Source organism: Urocitellus parryii, chromosome 15 (assembly GCF_045843805.1).
Source record: "Urocitellus parryii isolate mUroPar1 chromosome 15, mUroPar1.hap1, whole genome shotgun sequence".
In the NCBI taxonomy this organism is placed as follows: Eukaryota; Metazoa; Chordata; class Mammalia; order Rodentia; family Sciuridae; genus Urocitellus; species Urocitellus parryii.
Genome location: NC_135545.1, coordinates 41,993,066 through 42,020,778, shown reverse-complemented (window position 1 = coordinate 42,020,778; position 27,713 = coordinate 41,993,066). Strand labels below are relative to the sequence as shown.

At 41.6% G+C, this 27,713-nt stretch overlaps 1 protein-coding gene across 4 annotated transcripts; it reads right to left on the bottom strand.

Annotated features, from left to right (window-relative positions):
• Positions 1–2: 2 nt before the first annotated feature.
• Phaf1 (phagophore assembly factor 1) lies at positions 3–27,584 on the bottom strand. Of its 4 annotated transcripts, none has more exons than XM_026413272.2 (17): positions 27,248–27,329; positions 23,580–23,650; positions 20,060–20,142; positions 16,591–16,674; positions 13,907–13,950; positions 12,755–12,834; positions 12,394–12,488; positions 11,796–11,893; positions 11,593–11,705; positions 6,553–6,686; positions 6,075–6,158; positions 4,299–4,381; positions 3,694–3,737; positions 3,135–3,178; positions 2,927–2,985; positions 2,238–2,310; positions 3–1,460 (listed from the first exon to the last, which is right to left on the bottom strand). In XM_026413272.2, exons 2-17 carry the CDS (start codon positions 23,626–23,628, stop codon positions 1,374–1,376), a joined length of 1,254 nt encoding a protein of 417 aa, XP_026269057.1. In that variant the 5' UTR covers positions 23,629–23,650; positions 27,248–27,329; the 3' UTR covers positions 3–1,373. The 4 variants fall into 4 exon arrangements, with proteins under 4 accessions (XP_026269057.1, XP_026269059.1, XP_026269056.1 ...); XM_026413271.2 differs by lacking the exon at positions 23,580–23,650 and adding an exon at positions 27,493–27,584 and having other exon boundaries at positions 9–1,460; positions 27,248–27,380; XM_026413273.2 differs by lacking the exons at positions 3–1,460; positions 23,580–23,650 and adding exons at positions 1,492–1,699; positions 27,493–27,584 and having other exon boundaries at positions 27,248–27,380.
• Between the last annotated feature and the right edge of the window lie 129 nt (positions 27,585–27,713).

Here is a 27,713-nt window from a genome sequence, read left to right as displayed (position 1 = left end):
AACAGCCCATGGCAAGCTGCTGCTGAGGGCACAGGTGCTTTATTGGAGAAGGGATGTGGGCAGGGGATGAGGATGGTTCCCTCTTTCCAAGAGGATGGGAACAGTCCTGGCTACCCCTGACAGTAAAATGTGCAGGGTCTCTGGCCAGACCACTGTCCAAATGGGAAGACATTAGTCAGTTACAAAGTCAAAGTCATGGGAGTGCCACATAAGCCTGACTATAGGACTAGGAACCATACAGGCACCTGGAGCAGATCCCCTGCACATTCATCATAAACTATACAGGATGAGGCTGTACATGAGTTAATTACAAAAGTGTCATATTTACAAAAATCTGTACACACATTTGAAAAACTCACAAAATTGTCATCTATGTATCACAAGTTGCTAGACCAAAATATTAAAAATGGGATTAAAATTATACATTTCTCTTAATTCTTTCCAAAAAGATTAATATTTTTAAAGCATATATATGCTACTTTCCATTAGCCAGACCCATGAAGAGACCAAGCAGCCCAACCTCCCTGGAGCCCCCCCAGCCTTGAGCCATGAATGGCCTGGTTTGAGGACAATGCCCAGGTTTGAGGCAGGGAGCTGGCCCACAGTGCAGAACAGAATCCTAAAACACAATGAAAGAGGAAGATGTCTTTGGCTAAAACTTTGGCATTAAATAAAAGAGGCAAACAGGATGGAAACATGCAGCCCTGCCAGCCAGGCTGGGCAGAGCAGGGGCACAGGCAACCTTGAAAGCTGGCTCCAAGAGTGGTGGGAACCAGGCCTGAGCACATACCTGGATGGTAGAAAGCTGTGTTTCAACCAGTTGGGTGTGCTTCCTAGGACTGGTGGGCAATGGGTGCCAGAAAGGAACCAGGAAGGGCAGGTAGGCCACCTTGGCCACAGCCAGCTCATCAAGTAACAAAAGTGGATGTAGTGCAAATGTTGCTACCAAGTACTATGGGCACGCTACCTTCCTGCCACAAGGGTCACATGGCAATGTGGAACCAAAAGCAGGACCCATGTCCTCAGCCACAGAAAGAGCCCCAAGTTTTCCCAATGTGTGTGGGACAGGGGCTGACATGTCCTGCCTCCTTACATGTTAGTAGAGAGCTTCTGAGTCCAGATATCAAGGATCAAAATTTGTGCTTCTCTTTGCAGTCTGTTTCCTGCTGGCAGCAGCAGGCTTAGGATGGACAGAGAATATCTGGGCCCTTTGTCTCATGGCAAAGCACCCAGACTGCGTTCCACCTCATAACAGTCCAAGAGCCCGTCAACACTGGCAAGGTGTCCAAGAATACCCACAGGTGGTATAGAGAACCACTGAGCAGGATGCAACGCACAGTTCCATGGGTAGAGGGGCAGGGGCAGTGATGTCTCTAGGGTAGCTCTCCTGTTCTCAGGTGGGCACCAGGCCGGGGGGGCCCATACAGGGTCACCGAGGCAATGTGGTTGTTCTGCATGACCTGGTATAAGAAGAGGACAGTGGATCAAGGGACAGGGGAGAAGGAATAAAGGCAGATCCTGTGTGGCAGAGGGGTTGGCTAGAGGTCATATACACAAAGCGAAGGCTTCTTGACCCCTCAACTCCTCACAGTTTACACTAGGGTGCAGATCCTCTGCTGTTCCTCTTGGGGTACTTGACCTTTACCACACCTACTTGTCTAGTTCTTCTGGAACTGCTAAGGGCCTGCTAAAAGTATAGCTTCCAAGAAAAAAAAAAAAAAAGAAAGAAAGAAAGAAAAAGAAAAAAAGGCTGTCTATTCTTCCCCCAAGCCAATGGGGCCTCCAGAGCCATTTGCCTACAGTACATTCATTCACAAAGGTTCCTAACATGCCCAGGGTTTGGCCCCACTGCCCCTTTCCCTGAGTACCTGGTTTCAGTACACACAGAGATCCCTGTAATCCTTCTCATTTTGTTGGAAACAGACTGCTTCAGCCTCCATAATTCCAAATTTCTTCAACCTTTCCCCTACTTTGTGGTCCTGGGGATGGAACCCAGGTCCTTGTGCATGCTAGGCAAATATTCTACCACTGAACTACATCTCCAGCTTATCCCAAATCATTTCTGAAATCTTACTATTAAGTGTGGGTAGGCCAAGTACATGGACAGGGTTGCTGAGGAAAAACTAATCTACCCACCCTGGCACTTAGGCCCTTCCCAATTTTCCTCAATCACTTGCTTGTTCTTGCTATGACCACCAATGCCTCAGCAGCTTATTTCTATAAACTCCAGGACTTACCTCAAAGATCATCCGCTGAAGACCAAAGCAGAATGTGGAACCAAATGGGTTAGTGTTGTTTGGGGAGGAGGACCTGAGGCCAGAGAAAGCAGAATTAGAGGAGCAGACAAAGGTCTGAACAAGGTCAGCAAGGCATTCATTCCCTTTTGGGATGTGGGCCACCAGCTAATTATCTCTTGTGGCTTTGAGTGTACTTCTGTCTCCATATAGGCCCTTTAGGTTCTAGGGGTAGGAATGGCCTGACTCAATTCAGAATTCTAGATAATCAAAGAGGACTCAAAAAGTTACTGTGGAACTGGACAGGGGTGGTAAAAAGTCAGAAAGGTTCTTTCAAGTGGAGCCTTGAGCCCAAGTAGAAGCTGTAGGCAGCATAGCAGCAAGGAAGGGTCTTTAGGTTATAGTAGGTAGTGGCTTTGATAGGAAAGAAGAGTCTGGGACAATTGGTCAAGATCACCTCTCATTTTGAATAATTGGTGATGAGAGGGCCTCTATACTTAGAAGTATGGTAGGGGGCAAACATTAAGACCAATTGGCTCAGTCCTAATGTGCAGGATGGAGCAGGAAGTATGTTTTGGCAACATCAGATACTTCTATAATTTCTAAAGCAATACCCACTGGCAGACTTTCCTTGAGCCTTTTGGGCTTCAAGGAGCAGATGGAATGATCAGAGACAGCAAATGCTGACTCACCTGTGTAGGACAACGGGCTTCTCCACAGGGTGGCCCAGGAGCTCCTGGATATTGTCCCACTGCAAGACGGATGGGGAACAGCAAGGGTTAGTAGGGACGTAAACACACCTGTGACTAATGACTGGCCTGGAGAACATGACCTAAACTGCCAGCAGGCTCATGCTCAAGTCTTTCTAAAGTTGCATTAGGTAGGAAAATAGGAACTCACCTTGCTGTAGGTTGTACATGTTTCTGTTTGACCATCTGCATTTTCTGAAAAGAGAACACAATAGGCAGGCTGGTAACTGGCCTAGGCCACCTGTGTCCCCAGCAGTAGGCAGAATTCAGATCTAGCTACCTTTTGCCCTAGGGTTAGAGTACACGGGAAGCATAGGCAGGATGGAGAATTTTGGAGCTCCAGGATGGAAGAGGGTGGAGAGAAGGAAGGTTAGCCAGGTGTGAGCTACCAACTAGTAGCATGAGATAGGCACTAAGGATGGGTTCGGGGCACTGGATAATCATCTGTAGATAGGAAAATTTCCCCTTCAGAGGCCAGCAACCCCATAGTCAGAGGAAAAATCCTTGAAGGCCTCCAGGAGATTCTAGATCAAGAACAATGCAGCTCCCAGAATAAGGGACCTATCCCAGAGGAGCTGAGATTACCAGCAGAAGCAGGTAGGCAAAGGCTTCATTAACTACTACCACCCTCTCTATTTGGCTCTTCTCCCATCTCAGAATGGAAAAGTGACTCCCGAACCTCTTCCTTACCCCGAGGGGACACTACTCACCTTTCTTTATGGCTAGTGGGATCTTGAATTCACAGCGGTGATAACTACAGAAAAGGTAGATGAGGATAAAGGCTGGGCAATCTTGGAAGCCCTGACCACTCCTACATCCCAATACTGTACCCCCCAAAAACCAGAATCAAAGACACCTCCCCAATGCCATGGCTCTGGATCCCTGATACAGCATTCATGGGGAGAGGCCATATTGGGTACTGAAGTCGAATAGAATAGGGCATGGCCTTAAGGTCTAAAGAGCCTAACACCTTGGATAAGGTATTGAGGCTTCTGATCCTTTTCTCTATTTAGAAAATGGGCACATATGGAGAGAATGTAAAACATTGGACATTGTGGCAGGGACACAGCAGGCACTCAGTAAATGTCCGCCTCCTATAAAACAGCAAGAATTCAAGCAGAGGGTTGGAGATGTAGGTCAGTGGTAGAGCACTTGCATGGCATGTACAAGTAAAAATGAAAGAACTCAGGTAGAGATAAATTAGAGAATGCTCAAAGTCACAAATTCTTTTTCCTGTTTTCTTTTTTTTTCTTTTTGTTTGTTTTGTTTTCTCCCCAGCCCAAAGCTCACTTACAAAATGTGTAATTGTACTTACATGTTAAAATTATAATGCCCAGGGTAATTGGTGTGTAGGACAAATTTCTTCACTTTGTGGGTATTTGCATCGAAGAGGATGTCCTGGGATAGAAAAGGGTTTTTTATTATTTCTATTATTGAGGTAGTGCAGGAACAATTTCCAAAGACATGTCCATCTTGGAGATTTCCATTCCACCAAAGGGATGCTTGCAGGCATCGGCTCTCTTCCAAACAATAGTCAAGGGGACAGCTAAGGCCAAGCAACCTTAACCAGGGATTTTCAGTGGAGGAAGGAGGGCAAACAGCTGCAGGCTTGGCAGGCACAGGGGTTACAACTATACTGCCTAAGGAGAAAAACACATAAGGGAGACCTTTTCTACAAAAGCGCCTAATGAAAAATCTGAGTGCAGACTTTGACTTAAAGACTATCAAGAAGATTCAGGGACCAATTAACAGTAGAGGGTCTCAAAGGCACCTGATACTTTTTTTTTTTTTTTTGGTGGTGCTGGGGATTGTGCATGTGGGGTAAGCACTCTACCAACTGAGCTATATCCCTAGCCCTCCTGGCTATAATGAATGCTATGACCTGCCAGACTTTCCAGGCTTCTTTTATGCTCTCTATGGCAATCCCTAGAACTAAAGTCCATGTTTCACCAGGAGCTGGATCTGAATTTGATGCAACCCATTGAAACACAAAGCTACCCATCCAAGCTTCTGACAGCTGCTCAGGTCTGGGACCCCAAGGTCACCTCTGAATCTACTCTGTACCAGTAGCCAACAAAGTCCTACCAAAGCTGTCCCTTCTTGGAATTTTTTCTGCTAGCTATTTTCACTGGCTCTTGAACTCAGGGGTCAAGCTGTAACATCACCATTCCTTCCTTTATTCTACCCTCAGGAGTTTATGACCTACAATGGCTCCCACCCCACTGCCCCAACTGCCCCTTGGTTATGTTTGGTCTTTACCATATAAGCAGACCCATTTCTCCTTTCTCCCTCTTAGGAAGCTATCCTTTGCTGGCTCAGATCACAGAAGGCTCAAAGCTAACTTAAAAGACCTATGGTTAGGTCAGTTCTGCCCTGAGATATTTTCTGCAGGCACACTATTTATACAACCATTTCTCATACATGCATCCTACCCACCCTACCCACCAGCTGGACTATCAGCACTGATGGCAGCAACCAGCTACATCCAGTTCCTTAGGTCCAGAGTACAGTGTTGTAACAATGCCTCTGGGATGGTCCTTTAAAAATAAAAAGCACACTCCTGGTTTGTGACTCTAGAAAAGGATTCTATGCTCTACAAAAGTAGCTCCAAAAACAGTTTAAAATGAATGACTGGGCTGGAGATGTGGCTCAGCGGTAGCGCGCTCGCCTGGCATGCGTGCGGCCCGGGTTCGATCCTCAGCACCACATACCAACAAAGATGTTGTGTCCGCCGAGAACTAAAAAAATAAATATTAAAATTTCTCTCTCTCTGTCTCTCCTCTCTCACTCTCTCTTTAAAAAATAAAAAAAAATTAAAAAAAAAAAGAATGACTATCACAGTCTCCATCTGTTCAGACTTCTTCAGAAAATAAGTCAAGACATACCAGAGAACTGGGTGTATTTTGGCATTTTGGTGGTAGGAAAGGTCTACTTTGGAGTATTGGAGCCTATGCGAAATAACACTAAGCAAAGTTAGCTGGGGCTAGGATGCCTAGGCACGGTTAAAGCTGCATGTGCACACTCAGGTGTGCAAAGGTATAATGCCCATCCCAAAAGAAACAAAATACTTTCCTAAGGCATCACAACTTACCACCCCAAGAGTGAAGTAGTTAAAAAAGTAGTCATTGCACTTGGATGGAACTTGCTTATGAGGAGAAGGAGAATGAATTTTCATCTATAGGAAAAAAAATAATAAATTAAAATATTACCCTTTAAATAGTTCTTGGTTAAGGAAAGCGTTCCCTGTTTAACATTAAGCTGTTGGGTAAATGAGAGTATGGGAAATCTCAACTGCTGTGAGTCCAGAAGGAAAGGGGCCAGAGATGGTTGACTATCGACTAGGCCTAGGTCTTTAAGAAAACATAGGCATTATGGACAGTGACACAGGAAGGGTCATTTGACCAACAAGGGCCAGAAAAAAGCTTTTAATTCACTTCACCATCAACTTTAAGTAGAACAGTTTCTGTGGGAAAATAGCACAATTTATATTTGTTCAAACTACTAATGACTAAAATGAGAGATACAAAGAAAGAAAGAGACTATTCACTATATAAACACATCTTTCCTACCTTGTCTTCTGACTTATAGAAGACCTTGTGTGGAGAGCCAAGCATGCTAAGAACATCTTGGCAGGAATCACCAAAATATACTGAGCGTTCAAATACCCGCATCTTGGCATCTGCTAATAGGCCAGGCCCACAACCTGCAGAGAACAAAGGAGAAGACAGATGTCAGGTTCTGCTCAGGGCTAGAGACACTGTAGCCCAAAGATTTCGGAGTTCCAGAGAGATGTTACCAGTTGCATGCTGCATTATCAGGTCTAGTCAAGTGGCAAGACTGTACGCAAACAGAAATACCAGGTCACCAAGGCTTAAGTAAAACTCTATGAGAAATCACTATCTACTCAAAAATATTGCCAGGGATTCATTCAAGACCCCCAAATTCACATGGAAGTTCTAGAGACTTCAATCAGGTACTAAGTATTTCTTTACTGTCTACCATGGGCTAAGATGCTATTAGATGCTGAGGAAATACTGGAGAACCTGTCCATAATACTGCAGCCTGTCCATAAGCTTTATCACTGGAGCTTGTGACATAGTAGAGAAGATGCAACCTGATCATCATACAGCTGTGGTAAGTCATCAGTAGCAGGTATTGACAAGACACAAGGATTGTGTTAAGAGTTATTTCTACCCCCGACCCTCTAATGCTTGGGACTGAACCCAGTATAACTGAGTTATATCCCCAGCCCTTTTTATTTATTTTGAGATAGGGTCTTGCTAAGTTGCCCAATCTGGTTTTAAACTTGCTTTAGCTTCCTGCTTTATTCAGCCTTCTGAATAGCTGGGGTTATAGGCATACATCACTGTGCACAGTGAGAGCTATTTCTTTTTCTTTTTTTAAAAAAACTAGGAAGCCGGGGATATAGCTCAGTTGTTAAGAGTGCACACCTTTCATGCACAAAGCCCTGGATTCAATCCCCAGCAACACACACACACACACACACACACAAAGAACTGTAACTAATTAATTTACAGTGCTGAGAATTGAACCCAGAGGTGCTTTACACTGAGCTACATCACCAGACCTTTAATAATTTTGTTATTTTTGAGACAGGGTCTTGCTAAATTGTGGAGGCTGGCTTTGAACTTGCAATCTTCCTGTCTCAGTTTCCCAAGTAGCTGGGATTACAAGGGTGTACTACTGTGCCCAGCAAAAGGTATTTATTTTCTTTCTTTTTTTTTTATTAGTTGCTCAAAACATTACAATGATCTTGACATATCATACATTTGATTCAAGTGGGGTATGAATTCTTTTTTTTCCACGTGTACAGCCAGTATCACATTGGTTTTACAGCCACGTTTATACATACAGCCATATTAAGCAAAAGGTATTTCTTAATGGTAACCCCAGTCAGCCAATCAGAGACTCAACTTGCAATATAACTCTACAAAACAGCTACAGTGAACCAAGAGTGGTGGTGCATGCCTGTAACCCCAGCAGCTTGGGAGGCTGAGGTAGGAAGATCGAGAGTTCAAAACCAGCCTCAGAACAGCAAGGCGCTAAACAACTCAGTGAGATCCTGTCTCTAAATAAAATACAAAACAGGACTGGAGATGTGGCTCAGTGGTCGAATGCCCCTAAGTTCAATCCCCAGTACCAAAAAAAAACCAAAAAAAAACAAAACAGGGGCTGGGGATGTGGCTCAAGTGGTAGCGCGCTCGCCTGGCATGCGTGCGGCCCGGGTTCGATCCTCAGCACCACATACCAAGAAAGATGTTGTGTCCGCCGAGAACTAAAAAATAAAAATATTTAAAAAACAAAACAAAACAAAAAAAAAACAACCCCAAACCATAAACCAAACAACCCTATAGTGAAGCACACACCTCATACTTAATGTTAGACAAATACCCGACAGAGTCCTCCACCCCAGATAATAGCCATCATCACTCAAGAGACAGATCAGAAAAGTGGAATAAAAAAGCCTTCTAATTTGCCAAAAGTTTATACTTTGGAAATAATCTTTTAATCCTGACTTTCTTTAATACCTTGCAGAAATGGTTCCTGTAAATGACACACCACACAGATGCAGAGGTGCTTATGGCACAAATGATAGAGACACACTAGGTGCTGTACACCTATAATCCCAGCAACTCAAGAGGCTGAGGCAAAAGGATTGCAAGTCCAAGGGTAGCCTCAGCAATTTAGGCTATTGCAAAATAAAAAAGAGACACACTAACAGTAAGAGCTCCCTATTCTGGGGATAGGGAGACATGGAATATAATGGTAAGATGGAAGTCAAGAATTAGAGAATTGCAATTCCTGGTACCATGATAAAATGATATCACCTTACTTTGCTCAAAGTATTACAGTAGTCAAATTTCTTTCCTGTGTAACAATCAATTTGATGTGTGGGATAACTTTTAAAAAAATGACATATAAAATAATTAAATATTGAGTTTTCTGATTAACCCACAAGTCTATTCTCAGCACATGCATACCAAGTGGCATATAAAAGTAGTGTTAAAGTTAACTAGATCTTGGGAAAAGCAGGATCCTTTTTAACCTTTGCCATAAATCCTGTAAACTTAACAAGCCTGGGTGACCTATAGAACATACTAAAAGTACTGTAAAAGCAAGGCATACACCCATAATTCCAGCTACTTGGGAGGCTCAGGCAGGTGGATTGCCAAGTTTAGGCAATTTACTGAGACCTTGTCTCAAAACAAAAAATAAAAAAGGATTGGGGACATAGCTCAGGGGCAGAGTGTCACTGGGGTTCAATCCCCAACATTGTGCAAAAAAAGTCCTGTCAATGTGGGCCCAAAGGTCTCCGGTGGTCTAATATATTCCTCCATCTATCAGATACTCGTGAATGTCTATATGAGTTTGCAGAGAAGGGGCCCTTCACAGCTGAGTTTTCTCGGTTGTCTCACTCTGCATGAAGCCTAACCAGATAAGAATACCCTCACTTTTAGGAAACTACTTGAGTTCTTGATTCCTTAGAGTATGTCTTTCAAAACATTATAGCTGTTCTGACTTTCTATGTTACAACATCATCGAAGCACCAGACATGGTGGCACACACCTATAATCCCAGCAGCTCGGGAGGCTGAGGCAGGAGGATAGTGAGTTCAAGGCCAGCCTCAGCAACTTATCAAGGCCCTAAATAACTGGGGGGGGGGCTGTCTCTAAATAAAACATCATAAAAAAGGGCTGGGGATGTAGCTCAGTGGTTAAGCATCCCTGGGTTTAATCCTTGGTACCCAAAACAAAACAAAAACATCACTGAAGCTGGGCATGGTAGCTCACACTGGAAACCCTGGTGACTTGAGAGGCTAAGGGAGGAGGACTCCAAGTTCAAGTACAGTCTCAGCAACTTTGCAAGGCCCTAAGTAACTTAGCAAGACCCTGTCTCAGAAAAAAAAAAGGGCTGACAATGTAGATCAGTGGTAAAGTGCCCTTGGGGGTTCAATTCCTGGTACAAAAAGCAAAGACAAACAAAAAAACCATCATCAAAGTCATACTCCCTTCAGATAACTTTAAACCTTCATGTTTTGGAATATACTTAAGAATAAAAACGGGAACTAAATCTCAAATTTTACTCAATTAATTGTTAATACTAATACTGACTAACATTTTGTGACTTTTATATGAATCTTTATACTAATATATAGAGAACCAAGATGCAAACAATGAGTCAAAAACTTTTTTGAAAACCTAGGTTAGATTTCTCATAAAATGTCTCACTTAAAAGATGGCTGCGACTTTCCACACTCAATAGGCTCCTCCTACTGTCACCGATGACAAAATGTTCTAGATCCTTAACTATCTTTCTGTTTCAGGCAACAATCCTCCTGAGAAGATAGATATGAAATCATCTGATCTTGCTATCACTTCTTAATTTTCTCCAAAATGACAAACAACTCAACCTGGAGGTTGTAGACTGATTGCTCAGAGGTGTGAGCTCACAGTTTATATACCAGATTTTTTTAAAAAAATTTATAGTTGTAGATGGACAGCATGCCTTTAGTTTTTTATGCGGTGCTAAGGATTGAGCCCAGTGCCTCACACATGCTAGGCAAGTGTTGCCACTGAGCTATAGCCCCAGCCCATATATACCAGATTTTTAACAGTTAAGAACCAATGCCCCAGGGATTGATGCAAGACTCTGATATATTAACAAATGCTCTATGAAGACACAGCCCCTCCCTTGGATCATCTTAGGCTGTCTTTATGGGGATAAACTCTACAAGGGAGATCCCAGTCCTATTAAGCATGATGTAAGGCCCAAAGCAGCTGACATTGGTCAGGTATGAGTAAGAGATAAAACTGGAACCTGGAGAGACTAAATACTGAATTACTGAAGGTAGAAGTTCCCCCCTGCCTTTTTTTTTGTTGTTGTTGTTGTTCATAATCAGCAGAACCACAATTCACCAAGTCCATCCTGCCTGTCTACATAAAAAATTTGCCATTAAAGGTACAAAAGGGGAAAGCAGACAACATTGTAGCCCATAGGCTCTACCTCTAAGAATAATCTGGAAACACCTGCAAAGAAACACAAGCACATAGCAGGATTATGTACATGCTGGGAGAAGCATCATCATTGTCATTTATCAAGATTTGCTGTCTTGTCTCTTGACAAACTTAAGGGATTAGTGTCCTCACAAAAAAGGACCCAGAGGGCTGGCGTTATGGCTCAGTGGTAGAGCGCTCGCCTAGCATGCATGAGGCACTGAGTTCAATCCTCAGCACCACATAAATGTAAAATAAAAGTACTGTGTCCACCTAAAACTAAGACATAAATATTTTTAAAAAAGGCCCCAGAGAGCTAGTGAGTCCCTTCCAATATATGAAAATACAGTGAAATATCTGCGAACCAGATGTAGGCTCTCACCAGATACCAATCTGCCAATGCCTTGATCTTGGAGTTCCCAACCGTCAGAGCTGTCAGAAATAACTTCTGTCATTTATAAGCTACCCAGTTTATGGTATTTTATTATTGTAACCCAAAAGGAATAAGATGTATCTCTAAGAATCTGGGATTTTAGATTGTCTCTACATAGATATATAATAAGGAATCTAGACACCTCAAAACCAGAAACTGACCTGCAGCAAGTAGGCGAAGTCGTAAACCTGAGGGTCCAGTTCCATCTCGAAGAACATCTACACTCTCAGCATACACATTGCCCAGGAAACAGCTCAGGGGCATCACAGGAGCCCTATGGGTAGGTACAGAATGAGTAGAAGTTTGGTCTTCCCTCACCAGGAGCCCATGGCTTTAGCATGAAATTTATGCTCCTCACACTTACTTGGTATCCTGTAGGCTATTTCCACTGTAGATATACATTCGTTTTACAGTTGCTCCGTGGGGTATCTGGAGAGAAGCTAGACCGTGGGCAAAATTGGGCTACAAACATAGGATAAGAGTTTTACTAAAGGTACACCATAGGTCATGTGACTCAGGTTCTGATCCTCCTTGGCTCTCAGAGTCTTTAAGAACTGGTTATGTCAAAGCACATGGTCAAACCTGCCCCTGGGTTAATATGAACTCACCCTAACCATGCAAGTTCATCTTTAAAGCAATAGGTAACTGAAAATCAGAGGATAAAATCTCCTAACCCTTGGTCACTTAGAAAATTTCAGTGATTAGGAAAAAGTTAAGGCATGACTGGATTCATCTCTGAAAAGTGAGTCTGAACACCCTCTGAAGAGGGTTGGGAATGCTGACCTCGGCCTTGTGCTTCTTGTGAATTCCATCCATTCTACCCACCTTGGCGCTTAAAAAACTCAATAAGGAAACCAAAGAAAAGCTGCCTATCCCATCCTCCCTTCACCATGACAGACAGATTACTGACCCATATAACACAGGCACCAAGCAACAAATACCAAGGGACAGGAAGAGCTAACCTCGTACTTGGGAGCCTCAGTCCATGAATCTAACTGAAAAGAGAAAGACAGGCCTCTGAAGTTGAGGTGGAAGAGCTGTTCAGCAGAGTTGTACACTGTAAGGGTGGGGGGAAAAGAAAATGATACAGTTGAGTGGCATTTGAAGTCACTAACTTAAACCAGTCCAGAAGAGCAATGACTGGCAACATTTTCCTTGTCTTGTTTCTGAATTGATCTATTAGGTTGAAAGCAAGAGGCAGGAGTTTTCTTTCATACCCAAGTACCAACCTTAAATCCTGAAGTTGGGTAGGATGGTGACACTGACAGGTTTATCACTAAGGGCTGCCATTAATGACCAGAGGAATCAGACGATTTGGCTTACCTCCTGGATGGGTTGCGCCAAAAGACTGGTCAATCTGCTCAATGGTAGGAGCTATGGCCTGAGAGTTGAAATGTACTCCACTGAAAAACAAAAATTCTTTTTTAATACTAAGCTTTCCAAGATGGGTCCACAGACTATGAGAAATGGTGGCTGAAAATTATGTTTTTAAAATGTGGTATTGGGGATTGATCGAATACAGGGGCCATGTACTTGGTAGGCAAGCACTCTACCACTGAGTTCTTTTCTCTGGAAGAGTTAGTCTTAAAATATAAATGTATAAGTCTACAATTATATAAAAATAAGATTTTAATTAAATTAATTAATTATTTTTGTGGTACTGGGGATTGAGCCCTGGGGGGCTCTACCACTAAACTACATCCCTAGCATTTGAAGTCAGTTCTTGAGAAGTAGTTATACAGAGTTGATTCTCCAGGCCTTCCTAAGACATCAGTAACTCTGAAGAGGAAGAGAGAGAAGAAACCAGAACTTAAGGTATAAAGGTTCTAGGAAGACTCATGATAACTACAACCTGCAGGAGCCAGAATTATTACACATTTGCTTGTCCACTTCTCTATCAGCAAAAAGTACCTGAGCTTGTCCTAGGAATCAGGTCCTTGTTATACCCTTGTAAAGGAACGCCTGTTGAGAAGGCTGATTGGAAGGAATATTCTATATGCAAGCACAACACATTGCTACACTGGGGGTTCAAGGATCTATGGATGGTACAGGTCATTCCTATTTTTATTCTAAAAAGATTAGGCTCTCAAATGGTGGTCTCTGTAAGACTGGCCTTGGAGTCAGAATTATCTGGTTGGTTTTACCTCTGTTTTGAAAAGGGAAGAGAGAGGCTATGCTGGAGAGGACAGTTTAAGACTCAGTGGACTGTCACATCACCTCTAAGCTGAGTTCCTACTTTGCTGGGTGTTGAATTAGATAACACATATGTGAAGTATTTAACATACAGCATGTTCTTAATGAGGTTTACTTCACTAGGAAACTGAGTAGGCCAGAAGGTTGTTACCTCAGAAATCATAGCACCAGGCTGTAATCCCTGAACTTCTGCCAATGGAATCCTTTACTAATTTAATGAAGGTAATAGATAAAGCCTGTTTGTATCAAGTATGACACATACCAGTGGGGAAGAAAACTTACCAATATTTTAACTTTACTTTAGTCAAGTCATATACTTCAATTACCTAAATAAAAAAAAATTCAAATGTTTAGGAATAGTTAATCCTTTCAAGTTGATACAATGACACATTGAAGAAGATTTAAAATACATTGATAGGAGATGGGCATGTAGCTTGTTGGTAAAGTGTATGCTTAGCATGCTTGAGGTCCTTAGCATGTATTTGGTCCCCAGCACCAACATTTTTTTTTTCTTGAAGTACTGCACATTATCTTTTGTTTTCATTTTAAAATTGGTAGGAAGAAAAAGCCAGGAATGATGGCGTACATCTGTAGTCCCAGATACTTTGGGAGGCTAAGGCAGGGGGATCACTTAAAGCCCATGAATTTGACCAGCCTGGGCAACACAGCAAGACCTGCCTAAAAATAAATAATAATCCATGTACCTTGTTATGGCTATGTGTTGGGTACTAAGCACCCTTCCTTCCATTTCATACTTTGATGAATTATAAAAACTCAAAAAAAGGAATATAGCTCAGTGATAGAGCATACCTGAGTTCAATCCCCAGTACCACAAAAAAGAAAAAAAAAACCCAACTTATTACTTACTTTATTTACAAAACAAAAAGATAAAAGGGGAAGTCTATCCTGCGAAAAAACATACTACAACACATTAGCTCAGGACAAGTGTCAGAGTAAAGAGAATCTGGTTGAACCTGAAGAACCTCTGGATCCTTATTAAATTTGCTCTTTGTTCAGCCTCAGATGAAATGCTAAGAACTCAGAGCAGAGACAAAGGAAAGAACCTGAACACAGTTATTAATGTTGCCAAGTAATAAGTACTACAGAGTCCTCCATGCTATGGTGTCAAGGCTTGGCTGTCAGCAGTATGGCTGACTGGTGCCTGAAGGACCATCTACTGTCCTCCAACTGGGAGGCCTGGCCTTTATCCAAGAGGCCGTTGCAAGCTAGCTAAATGTCTATCTATTCCACCAATCTGGGTCCAACTGTGCAAGAGGCTGTAGTGTATTGTGTAGGAGCATCTGGCACTGCCATAGAAACTGACACATTCACATTCAAAAGTAGTTCACTTTTGGCTATAGACTCTGTCCCGATTTTTGTTTAGAGAGCTTATCACTGAACCAAGTTGAATACCTCTCAACTAATGTGCAGCTATTTTGATCTTACCTACTACAAAGAATTGCTTCTACTGCTGGACCACTCACAGCATTTGAATGAACCCTTTCCTCCATTCTCTTATATTTGTATAAGCTGTTCACTCATCCCAAAGTTAAGCCCCTTGAAGTCAGACTCATTAGTATGCACAGGGAAGGGGCTTAATACATGTCAAGCAAGCCTTTCTAGTATGAAGCTAGTTAGGGTAATATGAAGCTTGAGAGCATTACAAGTGGAGCTGGGGGAGCTATAGAAAAAGGGGAATAGATGAGAGCCTCCTCTTTCAGGCAGAAGCTCTGCTTGTAGGAGGCACAGGTACTCTATCTCTCTGAGGGGTACCCCTACAACTGGCTAGTGACCCCCCAAAAGATGGTTTCTTCCAATGGGAGCCTTTCCATGTTGTTTTCTCTTCTCAGTGGCTCATTTGTGATATGATAAAGAGGACTGGGAAGTACTCAAGTCTTTTAGACAGGCGACTCCATAACCTTACTAGGAAAAGGGCTCTGGTATGACACTGCCTGGAACTCACATTCCATCTCATGACTGTGAGACATGACTCTGGTGTCATGTGACTAACCTGTGAGGCCTAGCATTTGAAAATAGAGTATATTAAAAACATCCTGGACTAAAACAGGTCTTAGCAAATTGTACTCTAATGCCAATTAAGACACTCTACATACTAGCAAATTGTTTACATTTCTACCATGGGGTTTAAGAATCAACCCACTGCAGGTGGGATTAATCCCCAAGCTCCAGCAAGACATTACAACAGTATCCATTTTCATCTTCTAAGTCACAGTTTGATACAACAATGAAGTAAAACAAAACAAAATACACAAACATGACAAAAGTCATTTGGTCCTACTCTATAGTTGGCCCCATTCTTGGTAACTTTAAATAAAAATACTGACTCAGAGCAAACTATGCCAAACATTTAGCTCTCCTTTTTTTTTTCTTTTTCTTTTTGGCTGCACTGGGAATTGAAACCAGGGGGACTCTCCATTGAGCTATATATCCCCAATCCTTTTTTATTATGAGATAGGGTCTCTCTATATTGCCAAGGCTATTCTCAAACTTGTGATCTTCCTGTTTTAGCCTCACAAGTGGCTGGAATTACAGTACCACTGCACCTAGCTATTTAGCTTTTCTTTTGTTTTCCTAATCAATGTGAAAGCCCATTCCCCACAGCATGTTTCTAAAGTTTTTGACATTCTCCCCTCCCCTAGAGCAAGTTCCCCAAATTTTCAAATCTCTTTCCCTTCCCTCACAGCATGTTCCCCGAATATTCAACATTCTATTCCCCTTTAAAGCCAGGGAAAGCAGCCCTTTCTAGCCTCTTTTTAACCTTTATTCCAACTCACTCCCAATGTCCTTCCTTTTAGGAGAACAGACCCCTACTTGATGAGGGTCACTTAATCAAAAAAGTCCACCTTTGCCTGTGAGTTTCTAAAAATCTCACAACAGTACACACAAATTAGTCTGGAAAGACTGGCTCAGCAGGACATGAAACTATAGTTGTCATTTATATTTACCTTAAGTCTCTGATTGAAAGCATCAAACAGTAGTTTGATCCCGTCCTGAGTCAGGTTAAGGATGAGGTCATGGCTCAGAGGACACTACAAAACAAAAAAATAGCACACTCTGACCAAATTATTTATTCACCAGCACCTAATGAAAGCCTATGATATAAATGCAATGCACAGGGGGATACCCAAGAGCAGGCAGTCCCAACTAATGAGGTTTGGAAACCAGAAAAAAAAAAAAAAAACTGTGTCTTCTACTTCCATCCTGCAGCTCCTGATTCATAATATTGGCTGAAAATAGTCTCCCCCTTCCAGGTTTGATACAAATACCTGGGAGAAAGGGACAAAATCATGTGAACATATAGGTCATTTTCTTTTCAGGCTCCAGCATCTACATTTGTCATATCAGTTTAATGCCATCAAAACAAAAAAGCAGTCAAGTTAGGAATAAAAGACATGTAAAATGGCCCAGTATCCAAATTCATTAGATATTGCTTATACATATCAGTTGAACCTAAGTCCACATCTGGGCTTTCTGTACCATCTTGAGGGGACACATTTATTCTTCGAATATCTTAAGCCAAATCCTAGGAGCAAAAAATAACTTGTGATCTGAATACACATAGATGGCATTCTTACTTTTTTTTTCTCTCCCCCATTCCATATCACCTGGGCTTCTTCCTGTTTGTTTTGGTAGCACTGGGGATTGAACTCAGGGGCACTCTACTATTGAGCTGCATCCTCAGTTCTTTTTTTATATTTATTTTGAAGCAGGATCTGACTAAGTTGCTAAAGCTGACTTTGAATTTGTGATCCTCTTGTCTCAGCCTCTTGAGTAACTGGAATTGCAGGGGTATTCCAGATTATATGTGCTTCTTTTTGAAAAACCCAACTCTAAAATCAAAAGACTCACATTTCTACATTTGCCTCTTCTGAGCTCTGATTTCTACAAAGGAATACCTTTATCCATTCCCTCCAGGGTTGTTCTGAGAACAGACAGTAGGTCAGAAAGCACTAAGCACAAGACTGACAACAGACCTTTCCCTCTTGTACCCCCACCTCCCCATCTGCCTTCTTTTGGTCCAAAACAATCAATTGAAGGACTCAATGTCTGAAGCCTCTCATAGCCCAGACTCAGGCTGCCCAGAAGTAGAAGGGAAAACACCACCATTCAAAACCCTACCCTACTTGAAACTAGTACACAGTTGCTCAAAAAATTTAGAAAAGTTTTTACAGAGCTTTTTTTTTTGTACTGGGGATTGAATCCAGGGGTGCTTAACCACTGAACTACATCCCCACCCTTTTTATATTTTATTTTGAGACAGGGTCTAAGTTGTTGAGGCTGGCTTTGAATTTGCATTTCTTCTGCCTTAGATTCCCAGAGTAGCTGGGATTACAGGCATGCACCACCACACCTGGCTTTATAGAGCTTCTTGAAACAAAAGAGGTGTGGCTGTCAGAGACAGTAACATCGGCTAGATGCTAATGAGCCTCACTGGGGAAATTTTCTCTTAAAAGTCTTCTTGGATTTGCTCAGACTATCTGCTGCCCTCCACCTCTTTGATCATCAAAGTAGCAGACCCAGCTGGCACCATCATACTTGGCAAAAACTAGAATAATATTATAATTTTCCAGTAGATTTAGATGAATGTCTAAACTATTAGGTATCAAGCAAGATAATGGAGCAGTGAACCCTGACCTTGGGTTACCTATAACCCAGAACACAAAGTTCCATTTTGGAGAGGGCCACTCCATGAAAATAAGCAGGATGAAGAAACATTTTAGTTCTTTCAGGAATCTTGCTTAGAGAAGGAATGCTGGGAGAATCTGTATTTTCCAATACTCTCAAGACCTGATTATGCCTTATCCTGGCATTGTTACAATTCAGACTGAGCAATTTTCAAAAGCAGCAAATCACTTCCACAATCAATGTTTTATTAATATTTATATCCCTGGGAATAAAATACAAATATGTGGTATTTAAGCAGGCCCTTACAGTATTCCAGCTGTCCATCATAAGAAAGAGGTCAGTAAAACTATCTGCTAGTAGTTGTTAATATCTTTTCTTCCTTAAGAAAGATGGAATCTACTTACTATGCACTTCTAATTTCCAAGGTATGATTTGCATAGAGACAGGAATTTCTGAAACTTTTAATAGGGGAAAAAATGTTTGTTTTTGCACTTGAAGGGAAGAAGAGACATGGAAAAGAAAGGGAAGAGAGCAAGGAAAGGATAAGATCCATGTTTAAAAAGCATCACAACAGAGCTGAAAGATCATCATTTTTTGATTCTCATCAAGATTTTTCTATTAATAATATACCATTGTACACAAAAACTGTTCCACACAGCAACACATGGTCTGTGTCATAGAAAAACTTTAGATTTCAGAGCTCAGTGCACAGGAGACTGTCCTTTCAAGGATGAAGGTATAAGCTATATCTACTTCCTTTCAAGTAAGGTATGCTCTGCTAGTTAGAGATCTACACTGCAACATCTGAATATAAGCCAACCAATAAATCGGAAAAGACTATTTATTTATTGGGTATACTGGGCATTGAACTAGGGGTGCTTTACCACTGAGTAACATCCCTAGCCCTTTTTCATTTTGAGATAGGGTATCACTAAGTTGCTGATGACCTCACTAAACTGCTGAGGATAGCCTTAAACCTGTGATCCTCCTCAGCCTTCCAAGCCGTTGGGATTATAGGCATGTGCCACCATGCCTAGCAGAAAAGATAATTTTATACACAAAAGTGGACAGAAATCCAGAAAAAGCCTGAAGTAGAAGGCCTTCTGTGTTTTTTTTTTTTTTAGTTGTAGTTGGACACAATACCTTTTTATTTTATTTATCTATTTAATTTTTATGTGGTGGGCTGGAGATGTGGCTCAAGCGGTAGCGCACTCGCGTGGCATGCGTGCAGCCCTGGTTCGATCCTCAGCACCACATACAAAGATGTTGTGTCTGCCGAAAACTAAAAAATAAATAAATAAATACTAAAATTCTCTCTCTCTCTCCCTTTCTCTCTCACTCTCTCTTTAAAAAAATAAAAATAAAAAATTTTTATGTGGTGCTGAGGATCAAACCCAGCGTCCCACATGTGCTAGGTGAGTGCTCCAGTAGGTAAGTTGGGTACAGAGAGAAAACAGGTTTAATTTTTATTGTTCTTCTAGAGTTGGCAAATCAAGACCCAAGGGGCTGGGGTTATGGCTCAGTGGTAGAGCACTTGCCCTGCACGTGCAAGGCACTGGGTTTGATCCTCAGCACCACAAACAAACAAACAAACAATAAAATAAAGTTAAAAAAAAAAAGACCCCAAATTTCAGAATCAAGCCAATATACTTACTAACTGACTAGTGCTAGAGATCCTCCCATTGGAAAACAGCAATTTCTACCAGTCAGCTTCTTCTAAAGCATTTCCTATGGAGATGACTCACTGAATAGGAGTGCTACTTCATAAACAAATAAGCCACCACTTACCTGCTCACTGTAGAGAACCTGGACATTTTTGATGATGCGACAGTGCTTCTGAAGAATGGATACTGCCTGAGATAGAGGCATTCCTGAAATAAAACAAGGACACCTGTGTGATTACTTGGGCTAGGCACTGATCCCTGAAGCCTACAGACAAGTGGGGCTACTAAAGTCTACAGATATAAGAGCAAATAAAGTTCACTAAATAGTAAGAGCTACAATAAAGATAACCAGCAAGCACTAAGGGAATACTCGAATAATCCAAGGAGAGGCAAGAATATAAAAAAAAACTTTCTGAGCCAGGTGTAGTGCTGCACACCTGCAATCCCAGTCGCTTGGGAGGCTGAGGCAGGAGGATCGAAAGTTCAAAGTCGGCCTCAGCAATTTTGTGAAGCTCTAAGAAACTTAGTGAGACCCTGTCTCAAAGGGGGTGGGGCTGGGGATGTGGCTCAGTGGTTAAGAGACCCTGGACTCACTAAAACAAAACAAAAAATCCTTCCTGGTAATAGGGGCTTCCTCTCTGATCTGAAGCAGGCAAAGGGCTCAGAGAAGTCAACATGAACAAAAGGCCATAGTGAGAAAAGCACTGATTTCATGTCTCTGGAAACTAAAATTCTAGTCCTCACTCCTGGGGACTATCACCTATGACCAAGGGCAGGTCCCTTCTCCTCTTTAGCATCTGTCTCAGAATCTCTCAAATGAAGATCTGTTAAAACACACTGGTTTAGTAGTCAGGTGCAGTGGTACACACCTGTAATCGCAGTAGCTCAGGAGGTTGACGCAGGAGAATGACAAGTTCAAAGCCAATCTCAGCTACCAGGTTAAGTAAAATAAGCCAATCCCAAAAAACCAAAAGGCAGAATGATATCTCTGATATGCGGATGCTGACTCACCACAGGCAGAAGGGTGGTGGGGGGGGAGGTCACCAGATGGGACAGGGTATCCTATCTGGGGGGGAGGGAGAAGGGATGGGAATGGGAAAGACAATAGAATGAATCAGACATAACTTTGCAGTGCAACTCCATATCATGTACAATCACAAAAATAAGAAGTTATACTCCATGTATGTATGATGTCAAATACATTCTACTTTCATGTATAACTAAAAAGAACAAATAAAAGTGTTCAGAAAAAGTAAAATAAATTTAAAATGAAACACAATAAAGATGCACAAATAACAAGTTTGAAAAAAACCAAAACCAAAAACAAAAACCAGTCTTAGCAACTTAGTGAGGCCCTAAGCAACTTAGCGAGACTGTCTCAAAATAAAAAATAAAAAGGGCTATGGATGTGGCTCAGTGTTTAAGTACCCTGAGATTCAATCTCAGTAGCAAAAAACAAAACAAACAAACAAAAAAACCCAGCATCATCACAAAACAAAAACATTAATTTATAAGGGCTCATTTAAAAATTTTTAAAATCATACATGTATCAGAATCAACTTATCAGGACTGGGGCTGTGGCTCAGCTGTATGTAGCACACTTGCCTGGTGCGAGTGAGGCACTGTGTTAGATTCTCAACATTACATGTAAATAAATAAAATAAAGGTCTATTAATGACTAAAAAATATATTAAAGAAAAAAAATCAAATTATCAAGCATTTCACTGGACTCTTCCTTAAACCCCCACAAACCCTGTAATCCAAGCAACTTGGGAGGTTGAGGCAGAGGATCACAAGTTTAAGGCCAGCCTCAGCAACTTAGCGAGACCTTGTCTCAAAATAAAAAATAAAAAGGGCTGGGGATGTAGCTCAGTGGTAAAGCTCCCTTAAGTTCAATGCCCAGTGCCAAAACAAAAAAACCAAAAAAAAAAAAAAAAACCTCACAAACATCTCTTAAAAAAAAAAAAACAAAAAACTTTTTTCTTTTAGTTGTAGTTCAATACTATATCTTTATTTATTTTTATGTGGTGCTGAGGATCGAATCCAGTGCCTCACACACGTGAGAGGGGGGTGCTCTACCACTGAGCTAAACCCCCAGCCCTCACAAACATCTCTTAACACATAAAAAGCAAAACAAAACAAAAACCTCATGGCTTATTAAAAGGAAATTTACATATACATCCAGTTTAAATAATCCAAATCCCAATGATGTCTCAAAACATGCCAGGGACTCACAGAAATCACTAAAATTTGTTTTCAGAGCCCATTATAGGACTCTGAAATAGAAGAAATAGCCTGGAATAATCTAAAAACAAAGACATATATAATTTCATGAATGCAAGGATAGCTCCTTGCTCAAAGCTGATCACCTACATAGTGGTTGTAGAGTATTTATCAGTGGGAGTAGGATTATAGAGTGAATAACAGAGAAAGGGCAGGAATCATCATATAATCCTAGGGCAGCATGGAGGGGTCACATTCAAGATGGGTTGACTTCCTGATCAAGAGGATGTGATGTGCAGAAAAGAGCATACAAATGAAGAATTGAAAAGTCAAAGCTTAGGGCTGGAGTTGTGGCTCAGTGGTAGCACACTGGTCTGGCGTTGTATGAGGCCCTGGGTTTGATCCTCAGCACCACATAATAAACAAACAAACAAACAAACAAATAAATAAAGGTATTGTGTCCATTTACAACTAAAAAAAATATTTAAAACAAGTCAAAGCTTGTAGTCCATGTGTATTTAAACATTCTTATTTGAGAGCATGCAGTTTGAAGAAAGCTGAATGGAATTAGAAAGCTGAGTTGAAGTCAAGTATTTTTTTAGCTTTCTATAGCATAGGGCCTGGCACACAATATAAGCTTAATAAATATTGGGTGGGAATATGAACAGGCTGGATGCATCATTCGGCCTTACCATTCCTCAAATGGAGGAGCACCTATGCTACTTCCAGAGAGAATGGACAAACAACTATGAGAAGGAGACAGGTAAGCTCAGTTGCCAAAAAAGGGAAAGCCACACGTCTTCTCAAATTCATGTACAAATGCCAGTTTCTTCAAGGACTATTTTATCTTTTATTAAAAGTCCTGGTCTCAATATCTTAGGATCTTGAGTACTTAGAGAGAAACCCATCAGGAAGATGCAGCAGCCATGAGGATCAGTCATCACACAGCTACTGGTAAGAAGGGCTACAAAACACTTTTAATGGGAACTAACTATATGAATGGCAAAGAAATGGTGGGGGGCATGTCTTAGCTCTAACAAAATGGTTAACTTTCTAAACTGTATAAATCTATCCTGTAGATCTCATCACTTACCTGTTTATAACCTTTTAATGGCTTCCCATTACAGGGAAAACTGCTTTTCATATTGTCACCTAAAGACTTTGAATATCTGGACATTGCCTATTTCCATCTTTCTTTCCGTTGTTCACGATGACTCCCCCTTGTTACTAATACATGTTAAGCTTTTCTGCCTTAGGCCTTTGCACTAGACTCTTAATGCTGCTATAATGTTCTTTCAACAGTTGTTTTCTCACATTTCAGGTTTTGGCTCACACCTTAGTCCACAACTCTTATTTGGCAAGATCTCCACCCAACTATTTTATCTTTTATTCTCCCCTATATCCTTCTAAAGGGTAGGTACCTTGTTTGTCTTGTTTATCACCATATCTCTGGCACCCAATCACTGGCATAACTGTAAGTGGTCATATACATCTGTGGAACAAAACAAATGAGGTAGAACACACAGGTCCTAAACCATGGATTCTGGTAATGACTGTTCCCCTTTGAAAATTTCCATTATCTCTCTACCAATACCATTTTTTCCTGATATTCCTCTAACTTTTCCAGGTCTCTATAGATAGGTTATAAATTCTTCTGCCTATGTCTCATTTTCTCATTTAACCAACCACCCAGTTTCTGACCCACATCTCAAACTGTTTTTTGTATACAACTAAAGGCAAATAAAAGTCAACAGAATAAAAATGACTTTTTAAAAATCTTGGGCTGGGGTTGCAGCTCAGCAGCAGAGTGCTTGCCTAGCACATGTGAGGTACTGGGTTCAATCCTCAGCACTACATAAAAACAAATAGATAAAATAAAAGGTATTGTGCCCAACAATGACTTAAAAAATATTAAAAAAAAATCTTGGGCTATAGTTGTAGATCAGTGGTAGAGCACTTGCTTAGAATATATGAGGCACTGGATTTGATCCTCAGCATCACATTAAATAAACAAATCTCTCTCATTAAAAAAATAAATCTCTGTATTCTATATCTCACTTAATTTTTCCAACATCTACCCAGTGTCTCACATCAGAAACTTCTAAATTCCTTTCTTTCCTATCTTTCTGAATCCAGTTTCCAAAATGTTCTTTCTAAACCAAGGCCTATTACAGACTTTATTAACAGAGTCATTTTTTTTCCTACTAAACCCACAGTCTCCTCCATAGTATCCTGAGCAGCTACAACACAACAGAACCAGGACTTTGGGAAATTTTTTTCATTTACCAGTATATCATGCCATTACTGTAGTACTGGAGATTGAATCCAAGACCTCACACATCTATAGACCTTTTTTTTTTTTTTTTTTTTTTTTTTGAGACAGGGTCTCATAAAGCTGCCCAGGTTGGCCTTGAACTTATGATCTTTCTGCCTCAGACTCCTGAGTAGCTGGGATTATGGGCATGTGCCACCTCACCTACTCATCATGCTCTAATTATAATGCCAAATTGTTTATATATTTCCCTGCACACACCATCTTATTTTTTTCTCCCAACTTGACTGAAAGGGTTACAACTCCTGTGGGCCAGTAAGAAGCCTTTCCTGAATCCCCAGGTCAGGTCAATTCCCTTTTCCCTCTCCACAGAAAATTACACATCTTCTACCACATTATAATAAAACAAATTATTTCTATAATCCTTCCCTACCCCTAGCATAAGATTATTTCTCTTCTTATTCAATTTCCAATGTTTGAGTAGAGCCCACAGAGGTACATGCTACTGTCAACGAAGTAAGTCCTCAATCTCTGTGTAACAAGGTCATCTTAGAATGCTTCTTTGGGCATTTTATTTTATTTTATTCTGGTACCAGAGACTGAACCTAGAAGTTCTTAATCACTAAGCCACATTCCCAATTCTTTTTATTTTTTATTTTGAGATAGAGTCTTGCTAAGTTGCTGAGGCTGGATTTGAACTTGTGATCTTCCTGCCTCAGTCTCCAGAGCTGCTGAGGATTACAGGTGAGCCACTGGGATTACAAGTATGTGCCATCTATACCTTGCTTCTTAGGCATTTTAAAGACTAATTTCAAAAACAAATTCAGAGACATGCCTCCAAATCAATACATTCTGCAAGTCTGACTGAAAATATTTCAAATTTGTACTACCTTTATTCCACCATGGTTAAACCATCAATAGCATTTAGATTCCTCTTGGCTTAGGTTTTCTTATTTCTATGCTGTTAAATTTCTCTAATCTCTGAAAATTATACAAAGGCTAGGAGGGTTGCCAAGATGCTGGATGCAGTTCCACATTGTGATGCCAGGCAGATGACTGACAGGACCAGATACATCTGCATTTGCACAAATTCTACTAGGAAACCTGGTGACAAGGCCTAGTCCATCCTCAAAAGAGCAAAGCAGTAGGAAGCAGGAAATCCCTGTTCAGTTACTTGTTTCTCATTTCTACCTACTTCTTTGACCTATTTCTTACCTGGCAAAAGGACAGAATAATATCTAACTTAGTGTTGTGGTGTCATGAGGTAAACACTGCCCTAGTTCTCTATTCTAGGAATATAATTCTAGAGCACAGATTCATTTCCCATACCTATCATCACTTAAGAGCCCTAACCATACCTTGGATGTATTAGGGTTGAGAGAGAAGATCGAGAAGGTAAAAATAACTTAAACTATTTAAAAATGCAGACTTTAAGAATCATCAAGGCTTAGGTCTTTCTGAGCTTCCTCCAAAGTTCAATTCTGGACCCAATGTATGAAAATGTTCTTCTATTTTTGATAGCTTAAGAGAGTTTGAAAGAACTACCCAAACACTTGATTCTTGGAAACTGGCAATTAGGACTTGGGCTTAAGTAGTCAAAACACCAGTTGCCAGAGGAAGTGTTGCTCTCCCACTCAGTTTTCTAAAAATTTCAATATCAAAGTCAGTATTTTCTTTTCTTTTTTGCCATACTGGGGATTGATCACAGGGGCACTATACCACCAAGCTACACCCTTAACCTCTTTTTAACTTTTTTCTTTGAGACAGGGTCTCTCTAAGTTGCTGGGAGGCTGGCCTGGAACTTACAATTCTTGTCTTAGTCTCCTGAGTTGCTGGGATTAGAGGCATGCGCCACCAAGTCTAGCCTGCACTACATTTGACCAAGGGACTCTAAATGCTGTACCACAAAGAGATCCAAAAACTAGTCAGTTTGAAGCTATGGTTGTAGTTCTTTACCCAGTCCTGAAGGTCTTGGTGTGGGTAGAAGCTGTCAAGGTGACGAAAGACATAAACTACAAGTCAAACAGAATTACATGATAACACTAGCCTCTCAAGGCAGCATTTCATACTGGCAAAATTTTGAGGAACTCTGCAGGAGTGGTTTAAATTAAGAGAGATATTGGCTAGGACCCTTCAACAACACTGGCTCCTACTACTGACAGGAGGTATAGAGCAATTGAGCATCAAATGGGATATATCAAAATTCTACTGGTTTCTCCAATATGCTGTGTATCAAGGATAAGCCATAATCTAATGAGCAGCTGACTCACCTCAGTAGCCCACATTAGAGTGACAAAAGTTCAGGCCTGCACAAACAAGCAGCAGCAACACTTACTTCCACCACCCCCTTTTCATAGTACTGTGACATCAAAGTAAACACACTAGGGTGAAGGAATGCAAACATCGGAGCTCAGATTTTCCCTTCTGAAAAAGGAAACACATAATCCCCAAAGCAAAGGGAGACAGAGATCATAGTGGTGATTAGGGGTGTCAGCCACCTCTTGGTTATTATTTAGTGAGTAAAAATAGGAAAGGAAATGACAATAGTACCGATTCACAGACTCGGTTGTTATTATTATTAGTAGTACAGCTACAGTCCCACTGCCTCAGGAGGGATCCTGCTGAGGCCCAAGGAGAGGGCGTCATTACCCTGTAAGGCGACTGACAGACTGATCTGTCGGGTCCGAGTGGGAATCTAATGCCTGGAGCCCAAAGAACAGAGGAGACAAAAAGGCGAGCAGCCACCGACTCAGAGGCAGAGACTAGAAGCTCAAGGGTCCAAAGAGAGTGGGTCCTGACAAAAGGTCCCACACTTACCCAGCGTGAATTCCCATTGCTCGTTCCCCAGAGAGCGTTCAGGCACCACCTCCAGATCCAGCATTGGTTCGGCTCCCCGGGCCCGGGCGGCCTCCCTGCAGTAGCGCAGACAGTAGCGCAGACAGGTCCGGACCTAAGGAGACAACGCCGCAACTGACTCGCTACCCTCGCCAGCCCGTGACAGCCCAGCTTTCCACCCCGTTCTGGGGCGGCAGCAGCGGGACCAGCCCAACACCACATCTCACCTCACTTCACTTCACTGGCAGCAGCCACAACAGCACAAGCACGGTAGCGGCGGCGGTGGCAGCGACGGCTTGGAGCAACTGCAGCAAAAGCAGAGTGCCCAGCCGTAAAGTGCGGCGGGGGCGGGGCAAAGGCGGAGTTCCAGCCACAGGGGAAGAGTCTGAGGCGGGGTCGCGCATGCGCAAGCTCCGGATCAAGTGGCCCTGACAGTCCCTGGGAAGGT

Bases quoted from the DNA above. Each gene is read 5' to 3' on its own strand.
- Phaf1 (XM_026413271.2), bottom strand. From the start codon at position 27,311: ATGCTGGATCTGGAGGTGGTGCCTGAACGCTCTCTGGGGAACGAGCAA. The intron at 12,835-13,906 runs GTAAGTTTTCTT...TTTGTTTTTCAG, and splicing joins AAAGTAAAGTTAAAATATTG to TGGAGTACATTTCAACTCTC. The intron at 3,179-3,693 runs GTGAGTAGTGTC...TTCTCTTTTCAG, and splicing joins CCCACTAGCCATAAAGAAAG to AAAATGCAGATGGTCAAACA.